This window comes from Alosa alosa, chromosome 21 (assembly GCF_017589495.1).
Source record: "Alosa alosa isolate M-15738 ecotype Scorff River chromosome 21, AALO_Geno_1.1, whole genome shotgun sequence".
Lineage (NCBI taxonomy): Eukaryota > Metazoa > Chordata > Actinopteri > Clupeiformes > Clupeidae > Alosa > Alosa alosa.
Window position 1 is genome coordinate 16207581 of NC_063209.1, and position 17165 is coordinate 16224745.

The 17165-nt window shown below is 44.2% G+C and overlaps 2 protein-coding genes across 2 annotated transcripts in view; one reads left to right on the plus strand and one right to left on the minus strand.

The window, feature by feature from the left end:
• Nucleotides 1-532: 532 nt before the first annotated feature.
• Nucleotides 533-11328, minus strand: heatr3 (HEAT repeat containing 3). The gene is made up of 16 exons (XM_048230870.1): nucleotides 11020-11328; nucleotides 10426-10598; nucleotides 10021-10108; nucleotides 9579-9676; nucleotides 8816-8925; nucleotides 8556-8696; nucleotides 7886-8075; nucleotides 7748-7841; nucleotides 6744-6834; nucleotides 6409-6557; nucleotides 5824-5906; nucleotides 4629-4765; nucleotides 4426-4514; nucleotides 4093-4236; nucleotides 3252-3428; nucleotides 533-1559 (listed from the first exon to the last, which is right to left on the minus strand). Exons 1-16 carry the CDS (start codon nucleotides 11149-11151, stop codon nucleotides 1446-1448), a joined length of 2010 nt encoding a protein of 669 aa, XP_048086827.1. The 5' UTR covers nucleotides 11152-11328; the 3' UTR covers nucleotides 533-1445.
• A 53-nt stretch (nucleotides 11329-11381) lies between these two features.
• ankdd1a (ankyrin repeat and death domain containing 1A) overlaps nucleotides 11382-17165 on the plus strand; it is a 14107-nt gene continuing 8323 nt past the window's right edge. The window contains exons 1-6 of the mRNA XM_048230867.1: nucleotides 11382-11613; nucleotides 12746-12849; nucleotides 13369-13467; nucleotides 14013-14111; nucleotides 15896-16000; nucleotides 16860-16958. Of these exons, the coding sequence (XP_048086824.1) occupies nucleotides 11580-11613; nucleotides 12746-12849; nucleotides 13369-13467; nucleotides 14013-14111; nucleotides 15896-16000; nucleotides 16860-16958 (540 nt within the window). The 5' untranslated portion in view covers nucleotides 11382-11579. The remainder of the gene's footprint in view (nucleotides 11614-12745; nucleotides 12850-13368; nucleotides 13468-14012; nucleotides 14112-15895; nucleotides 16001-16859; nucleotides 16959-17165) is intronic.

The window sequence follows — 17165 nt, forward strand, 5'->3', positions numbered from 1 at the left end:
TGTTTTCTAGTTTGCATCGATTCCAGTTTCCCAGAGATTTCCCATTTATTTCAGCCCTCGAAGCAGAGGCCCTACTTCTCATCTTTACCACTGGAGCCTGGTGAAACAGACAGCAGAAACAACTCGTGTGCTTTCTTTTCATTACTATCATTATTATAATAATTATTATATATTTTTTACAAATGATGGCCAATTTGTTACCATTTGAATTTAATGTGTGTAAATTATTCATATAAGATTCTTTTGTTTATATTAAAATGATTAATTAGATCTTCAGTGTGTCTGTTTACTGTTTTGTAACTTCATCTCCGGTCACTGGCTCAAGACCCAGTATTGATGTGACACCCTAGAAGCCTTACTGTCACTATTAAAACAGTATGCATTTGAAATAGATAAGATCACATGTACCATTCATACACTAGAAAAAGGGACAATTCACCTGAAGCTTAGACTTCGTTATTGTATAAAATGGACTAGCTGACCCCGACCAAAAGTCAGCTCACATACCCCAAGATGCAATTAAAAAGTGAAACTTTGTGAAACCTTTTAAAGAGAAAAAACACTTTACATACACACACACAGGCAGACAGCACCAGACTCATTTCTACATGTTGGCCCACAAATTAGAATCAAAAGGCAACTATAAACTAAGATACATGCAGTACTCCACAGGGAACTGTTGTAAGAGAACATAAAAAAAAAACCTAGAAATTGCCAATAATTGTTATATTCAGTTTTAACAGTGTTAACTTTAAGTGAAGAGCAAGGCATGTTGTTGGCGACAGTTTTCACTTTTATCAGTGATTGCATACATCAACATCCAGTATCATACAAATGGCCTCACATTAGAGTGGGAAAATGTCTGGTTCAGTTTTGTTTGACCATGATTAAAGGTAAGATGATGACTGGTAACTTAACCTGCACTCCCCTACCGGTCAACGCTACTGTGAGTGTGAGTGTTCCCCAAGCTACATGTTAATATTGATATGGGACCCTTGGGTTCCAACAGAACTACAGTTAAATAACACAAAGAGTTCATTGGTTTGAACAGAGTTTTTTTTTTTTGTCCCTGTCACAGTAATACATGTCTGGATATGGCTGTAAAATAAGATTGGCCATTGTCATGCCTTCATTTGAATTTATAAAATAAGTTTAAATCCAAAACCATGATACATGGAACCGCATCATCCCTCTTAGTCTTCCCTAAAATATACTTTTTAAACACGCTTCAAAATAATAAAAAACATTAATTTTCTCCATCAAACAAGAGAGACCCAAACAAAACAGTCAGATCATTGTGGGTGTTTTAGTAAATATCCAGAGTTGACAGAATGCTAGGATGAGCAGTTTCGGTGTCCTCTACTCCCGAGTCTGACATTGTTAGGTCACTTAAAGGTCACCCAGAGGTCAGTTCATCAGGTAGGCGAAAGTGGAGTGTGGTGAGGTCACTTCCTCTCCAGGGTCTCCAGGTAGCCGATGAACCTGCGCAGGTTCACCTTGATGTTGTCCAGCACACACAGCTGCTCCGGGCTGTAGTTCCCTCGGCCCTCCTTACGCAGCTGAGGAACCCACACACACACACACACACACACACACACACACACACACACAAAATTGCTGGAATCAATTTTTCCTTTTTCAAATTACTCAGATTAATTAGAGTGCATGAAAATGCAATCTACTGTTATCCGACTTCTTCTTCTTATTCTTCTTCTAACGCTTTTTCCGCGTTTAATGCGGCTTCAACCGTTTAATGTAGAAACTTCATTCAAACTACGTTACGTAGGTCTTAGGACAGGTGTGGAATGTATTTTTCATATTTGTAACTTTTATACTTTTTGAACTATTAATTAAAAACTATTAAAAATTTCCCCATAGACTTAACATTGGCGATTATGGCATCACAATAGGGCACTTAGAATCCTATGCCAAGTGTTCCGGCCAGAGCCATATGGTTCCGGCCACCTCCAGCAACTGTCTGTCTCAGCCTCTAGCCTACTATATTAAAAACACCACCTACGTAGCAACCAATTTAGCAACCATTGAAATTAAGCATCTATGTCAGTTTCCATAGCAATCAAGATGATTATACTAGCAAACCACTGTAGTAACTCCTTTATTTCTGATAGTAGCCACCATGGACAACCTAGCAACGACTTCAAGTACCCTAGCAACAGCCTAGCAACCACATTCACAGTTAAAACGTAGCAACCAATATCATTAACCTAGCAACGAGCATAGCAACCACCATAACTACTCTAGCAACAGTCAGTTTTTATCAACTTTGACTCCTGTCAACTGTTTCCTCTCCCCAAACTGTTTCAAAATAAAAGTCTTCACTGCTATAATTCCCTATGAAATATTTGAACCATTTAAACTATCCAACTATTTAACTGTTCAGCCAATCCAACTGTCAGTTGTCATCAGCTATGACTCCCACCAATTGTGTCCTCAACTGCCCACAACTGTTTGGCAGCCTGGGCTTTTCAGTCAACTAGTGTGATCAACTCCCAATCTACATTCAACTTTTAAACTGTCTACTTTTAAACTATCAACTTTTATTAAGCTGTGCAACCACCATGTCTGTCCTAGCGTCATTTTCATGCACTCGTAATTCCCTGGAATTTCATTCTCTAGTTGATTATTAAAATGCTTGCCAGTTAATTAACAAAAAGTTGTCAACTAATCATTTAACTGTTGGTGCTGTTGTAATTCCATGGCTGTAGACAGGGTTTCTGCAGGTATCAGCAAATCTCATTTCACGTTTTCTCATGCCTTTTAAACATTTAAACATTTCATGCCCATGTCCAACCGCAGATACACTCACAGCACGTTGCATTACTAGCATCTGGTATCGCGACTTTGTGCACCGGCCGTAAAAAACAGCCAATAAAAATTCCATTACGCTATACTTCCGATCAAAATTAGATTTAGATGTTTATATAATCAATATAAATCGTGAAAAACAATGTTTTTATTCCATAAAGTTTACATAATTTTTAATGCCTGTGAACATCGAAGTTCATGCTTTTTCATGCCATTTCATGTCTGAATACATGTCTGTCATTACTTTTCATGCTTTTTATTGACCTCGCGGAAACCCTGTGTAGAGAGCAGCGTGTTGGTCACTTAGCGGTGTGCGGCCTAACCTTTCATTGGGGTGTGTGTGCTTGCGTACATTCATTCACATGCGAGCGTGTGTGTGTGTGTGTGTGTGTGTGTGTGTGTGACGCAGTGGTGTGCAGCCTCACCTTGGCTTTGAAGACAGGCTGCAGGGCCTTGAGGGAGGTTAGCAGGCGGATATTCCTGGCAGCCTTCTCGGCCTCGTCTCCGTCGGCGAACACGTCGAACAGCGCGTCCAGAGCCTCCCCACACACCACCAGGTTTGGGTCCTTTGAGGCCACTGAGAGCAGGGCTGTCCCAATCATCTGCCCAAGGAAAAATAGCAGCACAAAATCCAATCAGTTGTGTGTGTGTGTTTGGTGTGAGTTGTATGTGTGGTGAGTAATTGTGTTGTATGTGTGTGGTGCGAGTTGTATGTGGTAAGCAACTGAGTTGTGTGTGTGTGTGTGGTGTGAGTTGTACGTGTGGTGAGTTGTGTGTGTGGTGAGTTGTACGTGTGGTGAGTAATTGTGTTGTATGTGTGTGGCGTGAGGTGCGAGTTGTATGTGTGGTGAGCAATCGTGTTGTGTGTGTGTGTGTGTGTGGCGTGAGTTGTATGTGTGGTGAGTAATTGTGTTGTGTGTGTGTGTGTGGTGTGAGTTGTATGTGTGGTGAGTAATTGTGTTGTATGTGTGTGGTGTGAGTTGTATATGTGGTGAGTAATTGTGTTGTGTGTGTGTGTGTGTATATATATGTGTGGTGCGAGTTGTATGTTTGGTGAGTAATTGAGTTGTGTGTGTGTGGTGTGAGTTGTAAGTTGTACAGTATGTGTAGTGAGTAAATGAGTTGAAGATTGATAGCACATCCCAGATGCAGGACAAAAAAGGGTCAAGAAATATTTTAAAAAGGGGTCCGCACACTACTTGATTCTTTCCTTTTGTGTGTTTTATTTTGTCACGCTTGGCTTAAACGTGTGCCGATGCATCATACCTGTAGTGTGTCTGATGAGCCGGTCTCCTTGGCCAGCGTGCTTCCTGTGATCCCCAGGATGGCCAGAGCATTCACCCTCACGCTCACCACGTCACAGCGAGTGGCCGCCTCACACACACTCATCAGCTGCTGAGGACTCATACACTAATCTCACACACACACACAGACACACACACAGACACACACAGAGCATGTAAATGAGTAAGCCCTCTGTATGTCAACATGAATACACTGAATGAAAATGAATGAAATGTAAACATTGTGCTGCGTCTTTTTGTTTGGCTGGTAGCCAGTAAGATGTTAATATGTTAAGAGAGATGATGCGTGTCTCACCTGTGGGATGTTTTTGGAGGCCATGATCTGCAGCAGTGAACGCAAGGCACTGGTCACTGCCTCCAGAAACTCCTCCTCCTTGACGACCTCTGGAACACACACACAAAGACACGCACGCACAACACATAAACATGTCAGTGTGTGAATATATGTAAGTAAGGTAAGTGTGTAAATTTGATTGAGTGTGTGTGTGTGGGACTGACCTGCAGAGCTGAACACTAAGCTGGCCAGCTGCTGGGCCACTGTCTGCAGACCTGCTGTTCCGCCAAGAGACTCCGTATCCATGGCAGCCAGGATGTTGTGAAGACAGGTGAGGGCCCGACACTGAACACGGTGCATTCTGGGTAAGATAAAACAATGATGATCAAAACAAACACTGTCATGACCTGTCAATCAAACTAAAACAAATACAAACAGACCTATTCTGTTACAGTTCAAGTTCAATGAGTTGTACGGAGTTGAGCATCTTAGGGTTAGTAACTGTCACATTCTAATGAGCAGAAACTGAGAATTCTTCATTCAGGCTATCTGTACATTTTTGAAGTACAAATTGAATGACTTTTAAGACCTTTTTTAAGACCTCTAAGGGTAAAATACCCGTTGCAGAAAATGGCATTGCCGTTGGAGTACACCTTATATTTTTGTATAGTTGAGGTCTTAATTAATGTCAATTTATGGAATGTAAATTCAAATGTAGAGTGTGCCTGAAAAAAAAAAAAATACTATTTACAGCAGCAGGCCTACCCTCGGGAAATCTCTGCCTGAAAAATTCTGTTCTTTGAAAAATCTTGTTGATATCAAGGGGGGAAAAGCGTACAAGTGTACTTTCAATGTCAAAAAACATGCAACTATGCAAAAAAAAGATTTCACTAACACAAGCGCAGTACCTAAGTGTTCCTGAAGTATTTAAGATCTGTTAGTCCAGGACTTAGTCAGTGCTACTACAGGACTACATATGGGTTTCGACAGGACTACATATGGGTTGACAGGACTACATATGGTTTCGACAGGACTACATTTGGGTTTCGACAGGACTACAAATGGGTTTCAACAGGACTACATACGAGTTGACAGGACTACATATGGGTTGACAAGACTACATATGGGTTTTGACAAGACTACATATGGGTTTTGACAGGACTACAAATGGGTTTCGACAGGACTACATACAAGTTGACAGGACTACATATGGGTTGACAGGACTACAAATGGGTTTCGATAGGACTACATATGGGTTTCGACAGGACTACAAATGAGTTGACAAGACTACAAATGGGTTGACAAGAATGGGTTGACAAGACTACAAATGGGTTTCAACAGGACTACATATGGGTTTCGACAGGACTACAAATCGACAGGACTACAAATGGGTTTCAACAGGACAGGAGGTTCCAGTACTTTCTAATCAAACTCCTCCAGGATGCATTCCTCTGACAGGCATCAACAGCAGCAGGTCTGGGGAACTCTGCCTTCTTCAGGACCTGAAAGCACACACAAAGCTTATTTTATAGCAATATCAATCGCTCAACATATCAACGTGTGTGTGTGTGTTATTGGTCTACTGGGGGTGTTCTTGCCTTCTGAGACACCATGGGGGACCTCAGACAGGTTCAGCGGGTGTGTGTTTCTGTAAGATTGTTTCTTGCCTTCTGAGGGATGCTGTGGTGTATGAGGACACTGAGGAGTGTGTGTGTGTGTGTGTGTGTGTGTGTGTGTGTGTCTTGCCTTCTGAGGGATGCTGTGGTGTATGAGGACACTGAGGAGTGTGTGTGTGTGTGTTTTGCCATCTGAGAGATGATGTGGTGTATGAGGACACTGTGGTGCGTGTGTGTGTGTGTGTGTTTCTTGCCTTCTGAGGGATGCTGTGGTGTATGAGGACACTGAGGAGTGTGTGTGTGTGTGTCTTGCCTTGTGAGAGATGCTGTGGTGTATGAGGACACTGTGGAGAGTGTGTGTGTGTTTGTGTGTGTGTGTGTTTCTTGCCTTCTGCGGGACATTGTGGTGTATGAGGGCACTGTAGACCTCAGCAGACAGACAGAGAGGAGACTGCAGGCCACCTTCCCCCACACCATCAGCACAGGCCTCACTCTCGTCACTGCTGGACGTCTCCTCCCACTCATCATCAGAGGGGTCTGCGCACACACACACACACAGACACACAGACAGACAATAAATTACTGCAAGTATGCAAGTGCCCTTTTCTCATTCTCCTAAGAGCACTGCTGCAGTACTTTTCTAAACCATACACATACACACTCAAGCCTCCCTCATCAGGCAGCAGCAGTACCCACACACACACACACACACACACACCTCACCTTCGGAGCAGCACATGTTGACGATGACCTCCAGAGACGTCTGCTGAGCCAAGAGCAGTGCTGCGGCCTTTCTCAGCTCCTCTTTTCCCCGCTGGACACACACACACACACACACACACAGGAAACAGGAATACATGCGTGCACACACAGGAATACGTAAATGCACGCACACACACGCAGGAATACATGAGCACACAGACAGGCACACACACAGACAGGCACACACACACAGACAGGCCCACATCCACACACACACACACACACACAAAAAAAAACACATAAGTATACATTACCAATAGATTGATATCAACATCTATGCACAACCTTTATGCTACGTATAGATGAAGTTAGGCCAAAATAACGTTTTCCCCAAACACATGAAGATTAGCAAAAGCACAGAAACCAAACAGCAACAGAAATCTCAAGTCTCAAAAATAACAGGAGAACCATTCATTGAGTACTTGTAATTAACTAATTACTTGTTCTCTCACTTTAAGGTAGCAGGTAGCCAGGTCAGACTTGTTATAGACCCCTTCATGGTCCACAACACAGAAAAGGTGTGCACATGTCGGGGTCAGAAAGTCACATTGTGTGTGTGTGTGTGTGTGAATTGACTGAAACATTAGGGAAAAGTCAAGAAAAAAAACTTACTTGAACTATTTTTTTGCATGTATACACACTGGGCTTGTCAAACAGATAGCCTTATACATCAGGCTAAAGAATCTCTGGCCACTTGCTAACGTTGTCTACCCATTCTGTTATCAGCTCAGGATCAGGCAGACAATCGCCATTAGCTAAGACTCATCAATTAAGGTACACTTCGCAGCCCTTGGGTAACAAATACCTTGACCGCTCAACATGCTGATCTATTAGCTTCGCCAATTTTCTGACCCCATGTTGCGCGCTCCCAACCTAGGCTCTGGATGATTACAAACATTAAAGGGGTCTTTAGGACCAGGGGCAGTCGTCCGCTCCCTCCCTCCCTCCCTCCCTCCCTCCCTCACCGGCAGCAGGTCAGAGATGTCTTCATCTTGATTCCCCATCTTCCCTCTGTTCATCCTCTCCTCCTCCATCTCCTCCTCCATCTCCACCTCCTCTCTTCCGTTGGCCTGATGATGATGATGATGATGTTCTTCCTCCGCTCCCTGTGCGGGCGGCTGGTGTCGCTGGTGTCGGCGGCGATGGCGAGGCGGGCGACCTCGGCCTGCAGCAGGTCTGGGATCAGCGCGCCGGCGTCCAGGTCGAGGCTGGCGGAGAGAGTGGCCACCAGGGCGCTCAGCGTCTGGGCCTGCCGCCCCGCGGGGATGCTGTTCTTCAGGTTCCACAACGAGCCTGGCCAGCAGGGGGAGACAGAGATGATAGGGGGGAGGGAAAGAGAGAGAGAGAACGAGAGAGAGAGAGAGAGAGAACGAGAGAGAGAGAATGAGAGAGAGAGAGAACGAGAGAGAGAGATACACAAGAAGCAATGAAAAGCAGACAGAGGAAAAGGAGAAAGAGGGAGAAAACCATAGAGTACCAGTTACACATGAGCATGAGGGGATGTATTTAATGATAGGCTGTATAGCCAGCCGTTGAGGATGTGTGTGTGTGTGAGAGTGGGTGTGTGTGTGTCTCACCAGTGGCCAGCGTGCGCAGGAGTGTGTGTGTGTGTGACAGAGAGTGGGTGTGTGTGTGTGTCTCATCAGCGGCCAGCGTGCGCAGGAGTGTGTGTGTGTGTGAGAGAGAGTGGGTGTGTGTGTGTGTCTCACCAGCGGCCAGCGTGCGCAGGAGTGTGTGTGTGTGTGAGAGAGTGGGTGTGTGTGTGTGTCTCACCAGCGGCCAGCGTGCGCAGGAGTGTGTGCTGCATGTCGGACTGTGTGGAGAGGAGCACCGCCTCCAGCGCTGACAACACGGCCACGCTCACACTCCCCAGCAGCTCGGCGTTCTCCTCAGTCACCGTGTGTAAGCAATGGGCACACACACACACACACACACACAGAGAGGAAAGAAAATAATAAGAAGGGGGAAGGCTACTCTGATTTAGCACTTGCACTATGGCACAAGGTATGTTAGATGTTATTACAGTGTCTTACCAGCAGAGAGCGCTAGCTCCACCTTCTGCTCATGTCTCTCCAGGCACAAAACCAGCACGTCCAACAGCCCCGCTTTATTAAACACTGATACGGCCCGACTGCTGTTCTCACTGTGAGACACACACACACACACACACACACACACACACACACACACACACACACACACACACACACACACACACGAGAGGGTTGAAGCGGAGTAATCAAGGACCTTTGCATACCAGATACCAGCAGATATTGATATGCCTTCCGACGTGTGGAAATTAGTCAACTAATGCACAACTATGCCGCTGGGTGAACTGAATCGTTTTCATACCACCCATGGAACATTAACATTAACTAATGAAGAATGAAGAATAAATAGCTTCAGTTCATCATTTGAATGTTTGTCTGTCAGTTCTACCCTGTTAAGGGGAATCAGGAGACAGGGATCACCACAAGTGAGACACACACACACACCCCACTACATGCCCCCACACACCTCATTACATGCGCGCGCGCACACACACACACACACACACACACACACACACACACACCTCAATACATATGCACACAAGCACACCGAAGTGTAGAGGTGTAGGCACTATACCGATTATATAGGTACTGGTCACCTGACGAAGACCTGACTGGTCGAAATGTTGTGCATCACCCACCATTAAACTGGGAGCTTTAGAAACAGTGTGCGGATGTCTTTTCTTGTTTCACACAAGCACACCCACACACCCTTTACCCTACCCAGGGGTATAAGGAGACTCACCACAGGTTCCAGAGCAGGTTGACGGCCTCATTGGCCACGTCCTCCACTGTGCTCTTAGAGTTCTTCTGTGAAGGGCTCACGTCAAAACCTGAGCAGCACTGTGGACAACAAGCCGACAACACACGAGGGTGTACATGAGCTAGCAGAATGAGACAAAACACCACGTATCAACTGATGCATCATCTCTACCCCAGGAGTGGGGAATAGCTGTAAAGCATGGGCCTGGTGTTTAAAGTCCATTCTGAGGTCTGAGAGACTGGTACTCTACTACCGGCCTGAAACACCCAGACATCTAGATGGTCCTCAATTCTTTGAGCACACGTTGGGGTGTAGCTTCAAGAGTTAAGTTCATAGCTACACATGCTTGGTTAAGGTAAGCACAGACAACCCCCACACACACACACACACACACACACACACACACACACACATACGTCCTTACCTCCCTGAGTAGCTTGGTGAGAGGAGTTAGGATGTCCTGTTTCACCATGTCCTCACACACCTCGGGACCCCCACACACACTCAGGTTCCTGTACACACACACACACACAACACATATCTCTGCGGCTCAGTAAAGATATCACTACCCTTTCCACCCTCCACTGCTGCTGTAGCCGGGACTAGTTTGATTCATTTCAATCTTGCCTGTTTCATTGCTCAACCTTGTGTGACTGATAGATGCTATGTTTCCTTTACAACATTAGCAGAACCCAAGAGTATGAGAACTGGATAGAAACCATGGCAACTGAACTGATTGTCTTGGTAAGAGCATAAACATGAGCTGTTTGTCAACACAGAGCCTGTTCATTAATTTGATTTATTTTCCTCCTTCCTCCGAGACACCCACCTGAGGGCTCCTGCCGCGGTCTCCCGCACAGCCACACATGGGTCGAGCAGCAGTGGCCCGAGACGACGCACCGCGTCCCGCTGGAGGAAGCTGGGGATGGTCTGGCTCTGCTGCACCATCCGAGAGATGCTCGCACACGCACACTCACGCACGTCCGCGCAGGGACTCTGCAGCTGCGCGAACAGAGACACAAACAGGTTTGTTAGTTTAAAGTTACTTATCGCTAATGACCTGACGTTAAGATTAAAGTGTCTCAAATTACGTTGCTTATCGATATTTATGTTCCACTGAATTGGACCCAACTTTAACAGGTAACTGGGAGAATGCAGCTGTTAAAAGAAATCTCATCTAACACTGCGCCTGTGAGTGCATTTTGTGTAGGATATCACAACACAGTAGTCTACAACCTATGTTACTTTTTGTTATGCAAACAAATGCCTCCGAGCCGCTACATGGCTGTTGACAGTAAAATGCCCTGTTATGAACGAGCTGGCTAACTGGCTAGAAAACCGCAAGCGTTTAATACTAGAGACCAAAACAAAGCTGTCAACCAGAACATTATGTGTATTACAGCAATAGAAACATCCCACATACTTTCTCTAAATGTTCTGCAGCAGGTGAATCAACTTCTACTTCAACTTCATCCTCGTTGTCCATAACTTCCTTCACGAGTCCTCCAGCCGAGAATCGGGGCCTTTTAAATTTATTATTCTTAGCTTTCCCCATGCCTGTTTGTTAAAGTGCAGATTATAAACGGATATAAGTAAGAGTTTTTAGAAAAGTATTAAGTGTTTACATTCATTCGGTCTAATCAAATTACTAGGCTACACTCTCATCTTCCCAACAATTCGTGTCACACAAGCCAAATTTTGACCATGTGGCTACGGGCTACATCGGCAATGAACTCACGTTGAAAGCCGTAGACGGAGCTGCTTTACCGTCAAGTGTGAAACATGTCGTAAGCCGTAAAACATCCCCAAGTCCGAGCAAGCTGTGCGCCGGTTGTTTCCAACAGAGGGCGGGGAGGGAACGGCGCACAAGCACTTGTCCTGGAGGATAGCGATCGGTGAAAAGAAAGATCCTTCTGCCGAAGACTACAGAAAATGTAGTGTTTAAGTAACTTACACATTTACTCAGCTTATTAACCTATCGGAATGGAGGACGATTTGGTGTCTGAAGATGATATCTGTAAGTGATGAATGGATGTTTGATATGGGAATGGGCAAGACAGTTTTGCTCTGGTTCCGCATAACGCACCGAGTAGCCTACCATCAGTCCGTCCGTTTCTGATCTGAAAACGTTTTCGAATTTTAGAATTTAAAAATAAAATAAAATTGTAGGCTAACTCATATTATTGTGTTGGTAACTAAGGTTATGCGCAGTTCGGACCAATTGATATTGGCTATCGAAAGTCTAGCGGCTGACACCGCATGGATTCTGGGGTCTGATGACTAATTAATTCATTGACTTGCCGTCTGTCTGGACCTATTGTTTTGAGATAAAGCAGAAATATTGCATTGTGGCTTTGCTTGAATTAGGTCAGATTTCAGATTTTCGTTCTAAAATGGTTCATATCATGGAATTGACATCTCCAGTTTTGTGATAATTAGATCAGCAGTTAATGGTTGTCCTCTGTTGTTCATTAGCAGGGTATTTGACTTCCATCCTAGACATCAGATGGGTAGACAATCTTTCTGCATTAAGTGATTCTTAAACTGCTGTGACAACAATCTCTCTAACAGTGAGAGAAATGGAGAGGGAGGGAGTGAGAGATAGAAAGAGGGAGGGAGGGTGTGGGGTGTGTATGTGTGTGTGTCTGTGTGTGTCTGTGTGTGTGTGTGGGGCAGTGTGGGGCAGTGTCCCACAGGGTATTATTTGCAGACTGATGAGTTCTCATCTTAAATGTCATGTTGACCTGAGCCTAAATGCTCTGACACGTGGTGGTGAAGTTTACTCTGAAAACTGCTTACTGATTGTGTAAATTGCTACAGGGCTTGGTGAGATAGGCCTGTAAGATCTAGCTGTCAGGACATAAAAGCAATGGGATGTGACACAACTCAAAGTGATAGTAACATAAAAATAAAAAAAAGAAATTGATATACTATTGTGGCAATGTTGGTTCTTATTGTGGCTCATGAATCAGGTTGGTGTGAATCTATTCTCAGCAACAAAAACTAGTCACTGTACCAATAATGCATCAATCTTCTATGTGTGTGCGTGTGTGTGTGTGTGTGTGTGTGTGTGTGTGCGTGTCTGTGTGTGTGCGTGTGTTTGTGTGTGCCTGTGTGTGTGTGCTTGTGTGCTTGTGTATGTGTTCCAGTGCTGCGATCAGAGAAGGAATTTCACGATGCTGCGAAGCGTAACGACACAGACAGGATGCAGGAGCTGATAAAGAGAGGAGTGAACATCAAGGCTCAAAACAAAGTGAGATGCTGACCTAGAAAACATCTCTGGAGGTCTCTATGAACTGACAAACAACAAGTCGCACTCTAATGTGCCAGCATAGAAAAAATCACACACAAATGTTGAGCTTGTTGAGCTTGCGTGGATGCAGCAGTTAGGAATGTCGACATTCCCCATTGTGGGAATGTCAGTGAGGAAACCATGGGAAGTGGGCATTGGGAAGTAGTATGTGGGAGTGGGAGTAAGAGCAGTAAGGGAGTAAGGGCTGGTGCTCCATGGTGCTAATGTGACGTGAGTGGCGGCAGAGCCGGATGTGCCCTCTACCTCACACACAGTCTCTCCCTCCGTAGTACACGCCCTCAGACATTTCCTCCTCAGTAGCATAACCACTTCCCTGAGTGTCCTTTGGCCGGCCTCATACTGACAGAATCTCCACCTCCCTTTCATCTCTCCCCCTCTCCGTTTGTCCTCCCCAACTTCCATCATCCTCTCTTTCTCACCCCCCCTTCTCTCTCTCTCTCTCTCTCTCTCTCTCCTCAGCTAGACCGGAAGGCCCTGCACTGGGCAGCAGGGGCCGGAAATGAGGAGGCCTTGCGGCTACTGCTGGAGAACGACACGGAGGTGGATAAGGCAGACAGTGTAAGCGTGCATTTGTCTGTGTGAGCATCTGTATGTGTGTGTCTCTCTCTCTCTCTCTCTCTCTCTCTCACACTCTCTATCTCTCTCTCTATCTTTCTGTCTCTCTCTGTGTACATGTGTGCTGAAGATTAATGTTTTTCCCACAAATCCCACAGTCTTTGTTTTCTGCTTTATCTCTCTGAAGTGGTCTAATTTTCCAAATGTTTCCAATTGGAAATGTTAAGCATTTCCAATGTCCCCTTAACGAAGATTAAGGGGACATTTGGAAATGCTTAATGACATTCTCATAGCCTGCTGAGTGTCCATGGGCTAACAGAGGGATGGGGAGTGTGTGTGGCTGTGGGCTGTGTGCCCACAAGATTTGTGTGCCCTCCAACACTCTGATCTGTGTGTGTGTGTTTGTGTGTGTGTGTGTGTTCATACGTGCATATGTGTGTGTGTATGTCAGCATGTGTGTGACTCACTTCTGCTGTATGTGTGTGTGTGTGTGTGTGTGTGTGTATGTGTATGTTTTCCAGTGTATAATAACTCTTTTTTTTGTCCAGTTTGGAATGAACGCTCTGCTACTGGCTGCCTGGTTTGGACACCTGAAGGTTCTACAGATCCTAGTGGCCAGCGGTGCGAAGCTTAACTGTGAAAATAAAGTAAGACCTGATTTATTTTTGTCCATTTGCTTTATTTGTTTAGATTTTTTATGACATCAAAGCAAAAGAGGAAAGAAAATCTGTTGCCTCATATAAAACAGTTAGGGTTTTTTGTTGGTTGGCCACGTGGTTTATTATCAGTTTGTAAAAGTGAAGTAGGAAGAAACGTTAGGGATCCCTGATCAATGTGATTGGTTGGGCTGGATCGATGATTTCAAAGTTAGCGCAAAGTCTACACCCGTTATAATGCTAGCGTTGGAAATGTTTCCCAATCATGAGACCAGACTCAGACTCTCTTCATGAAGTGCAGTGTTACAGTGCCCATACATTGACTTATTTGTGGTGGCCCACCACAATTTCAACATTGACCACCACACAATGATTTGTGTATCTGGTTCAATCTGGTTGTACTTAATTGTGCTTTAATCTGGTTAGAATCATAACCGCGCTGCAGTTAAAAACTGTTGCATTCGAGTTAATTCTGCAAACCTACCACCACAAATAGAATTCAATTCTGTGGGAAACACTGAAGTGAAACAAAGTAGTGAGTATGGTATTACCAGGCTATGTTTTTGTCTTTGACTGTCAATTAAAAACATGACAAGTAATAGAGATGACATGAAATTGAACAGCAATGACCATAATCACGCTGAAAAGGGGTGTCTGGCCCGAAACGTCCATGGAGCAATTTTAAAAAGTTTAACAGAACAGTCTAGTTTAGATTAAGGTGTCAAGTGCATTATTAACATAAAACTGCTAACATTTATCATATATACAGTGTTTGTGTGTGTGTGTTTGCGTGTTTGCGTGTTTGTGTGTGAGTGTGTGTGTGTGTGTGTGTGTGTTTGTGTGTGTGTGTGTGTGTGTGTGTGTGTGTGTGTGTGTGTGTGTACTGTATGTGTGTGTGTGTGAGTACCAATGAGAATTTTCAGCTTTATTGTAGTGTATGTGTCTTAAATACTTAAATATGAATGCAATATGTATTTTTTCCATTTCTCGTGTTTTTATGCTTACAGTATAAATCCAATGTTATGTGTTCCTTGGTAACAGAGTGAACCACTGCTCAAATCCCAATGAAATTATTGCTTCATTATATCTTCTTCGTGTTTGGTGTCAGAATGGCTACGGCCCTGTCTCTATGTTTGTCAGATAGATTTGTCATTTTATTGTTGTTAGAATGGCTGTTATATATTAAGGCTCCTCAGAATGCTGCAGAAGGTTCCGTGGAATTAAGTGATCTATTGCGCCGTTCAGAGGTCTGATAAGTAAGGGATAATGTATAGAACGCCGGTCATTATCTGAAAATAAATCCCGACAGGGCGAACAGGACCCCAACGTGGCAGCGGAAACCTTCCTGATCAACCCTCTGCTTTCACTTTTGAATGAAGTTCCATTGCAAGAAGTGACCGGACTACTTGCAGAGTTATATGAAAGACGCACAAACCCATTTTCCTCGTCAGTCTGTCTGTAAATATCAGACCTCTAAACGTTGGGAAAGCCCATTCAAGTGAATGGAGCATTCTGCAGCATTATGAGGAGCTGTGTAATAATTTGTGATAATAACCACTCAGAATGAGAAATGACTGTTCCCACTGACTGACAATGGGCTGTTCCCACTGACTGACAAGTAACCCGTTTACTTGCCATGACAGGATTTAATTTGTACAAAATCAGAAAGTAATATGTTGCAAAACTTTGAAAAGTTCTATTTGTCAAAGTGTTTGTGGTGTACGCTGCCTGATATGTTTGAGAAATGTATTTTGTGTGTGTGTGTGTGTGTGCAGAAGGGCTTGAATCTGCTTCATTGTGCGGCACAGCGTGGTCACATACTAGTGTTGGAGTTCATCATGGAGGACCTAGAGGACATGAGACTGGACAGAGTGGACAAGGTGAAAATTATATACACACACACACATACACACACACTATCTCCCTCTCTCTCTCACACACACACACACATACACACACACACACAAACAGAGAATAACTAATCTGCTTGTTCTTTACTCCCAAAAAGCTACATTTCCTGGAAACTCTTCATTTATTTATACCATTAGCAAATGAACAAAGACCCAAGGGCACATTATAGAACCCGAGGCTCAACACCCCCCAGAGCAAACATAAAGGCAACAGTGGCATTCAGTCTACTCTGTAACTTTGTGTCAGACTCATAACCGCACATTACGCAAGCTGAATGTTTTAGCTGTTGGCGGTGCAGATAAGACAGCCATATTAGCATGAAGCATAAATGGCAGACAGGGAAGTCAAGGAACCTGGCTGTTTGCTGACAGTGTTTGAAGAAGAGTCACCACCCTCAGCATATACACACACACAGACACACACACACATACATACACACACACACACACACACACACACACACACACACACACACACACACACACACACACACACACTGTAAAATCATGTGCATGAGCAGCATGTGCTTATTTAAGTCCTCCACAGTCCCCCAACAGATATTTGAGTTTCTCTGGTTGCATGAGGACATCCAGTATACAGTATATCTGGCTCAAATAGCAGTGGAGGTGGTTCAGTAACTCATATCTGTGTTGAAAGTTTTGGTAGGTTCAGAAATGTTACTTCCTGCTTTTAAATGTTAATGTTAATATGTTATTCATATTAATGTGTGTGTGTGTGTGTGTGTGTGTGTGTGTGTGGTTGTGTGTGTGTGTGTGTGTGTGTGTGTGTGTGTGTGTCTGTCTGTCTGTCTGTCTGTCTGTATCTTAGTCTGGAAAGACAGCGTTCCATCTAGCTGCAGAAAATGGACAACTGGAGGTGGTGGAGTTCCTTATAGGGATGGGCTGTGCACACTGTGTCAAGGACAAGGTCCGAAACACACACACACACATTCCCTCACTTACACTCTCATTCACAGAGAGAAATATAGCTTAATGCTTACATACATACATACATACATACATACATACATACATACATATACAGTCAGATTTAAGGAAATATACACTCACATTTGCACACACACACTGATGCACACTAACACATGTACACACACACACACACATGCACACATGT

What these genes read in the sequence shown, in the direction of transcription:
- heatr3 (XM_048230870.1), bottom strand. Translation starts at nt 11,151, where the DNA reads ATGGGGAAAGCTAAGAATAATAAATTTAAAAGGCCCCGATTCTCGGCT. An exon ending in AACCTGCTCTGGAACCTGTG is followed by an intron (nt 8,926 to 9,578) that starts GTGAGTCTCCTT and finishes TGTGTCTCACAG; the next exon opens with TGAGAACAGCAGTCGGGCCG. An exon ending in GCTCATCAGACACACTACAG is followed by an intron (nt 3,429 to 4,092) that starts GTATGATGCATC and finishes TTCCTTGGGCAG; the next exon opens with ATGATTGGGACAGCCCTGCT.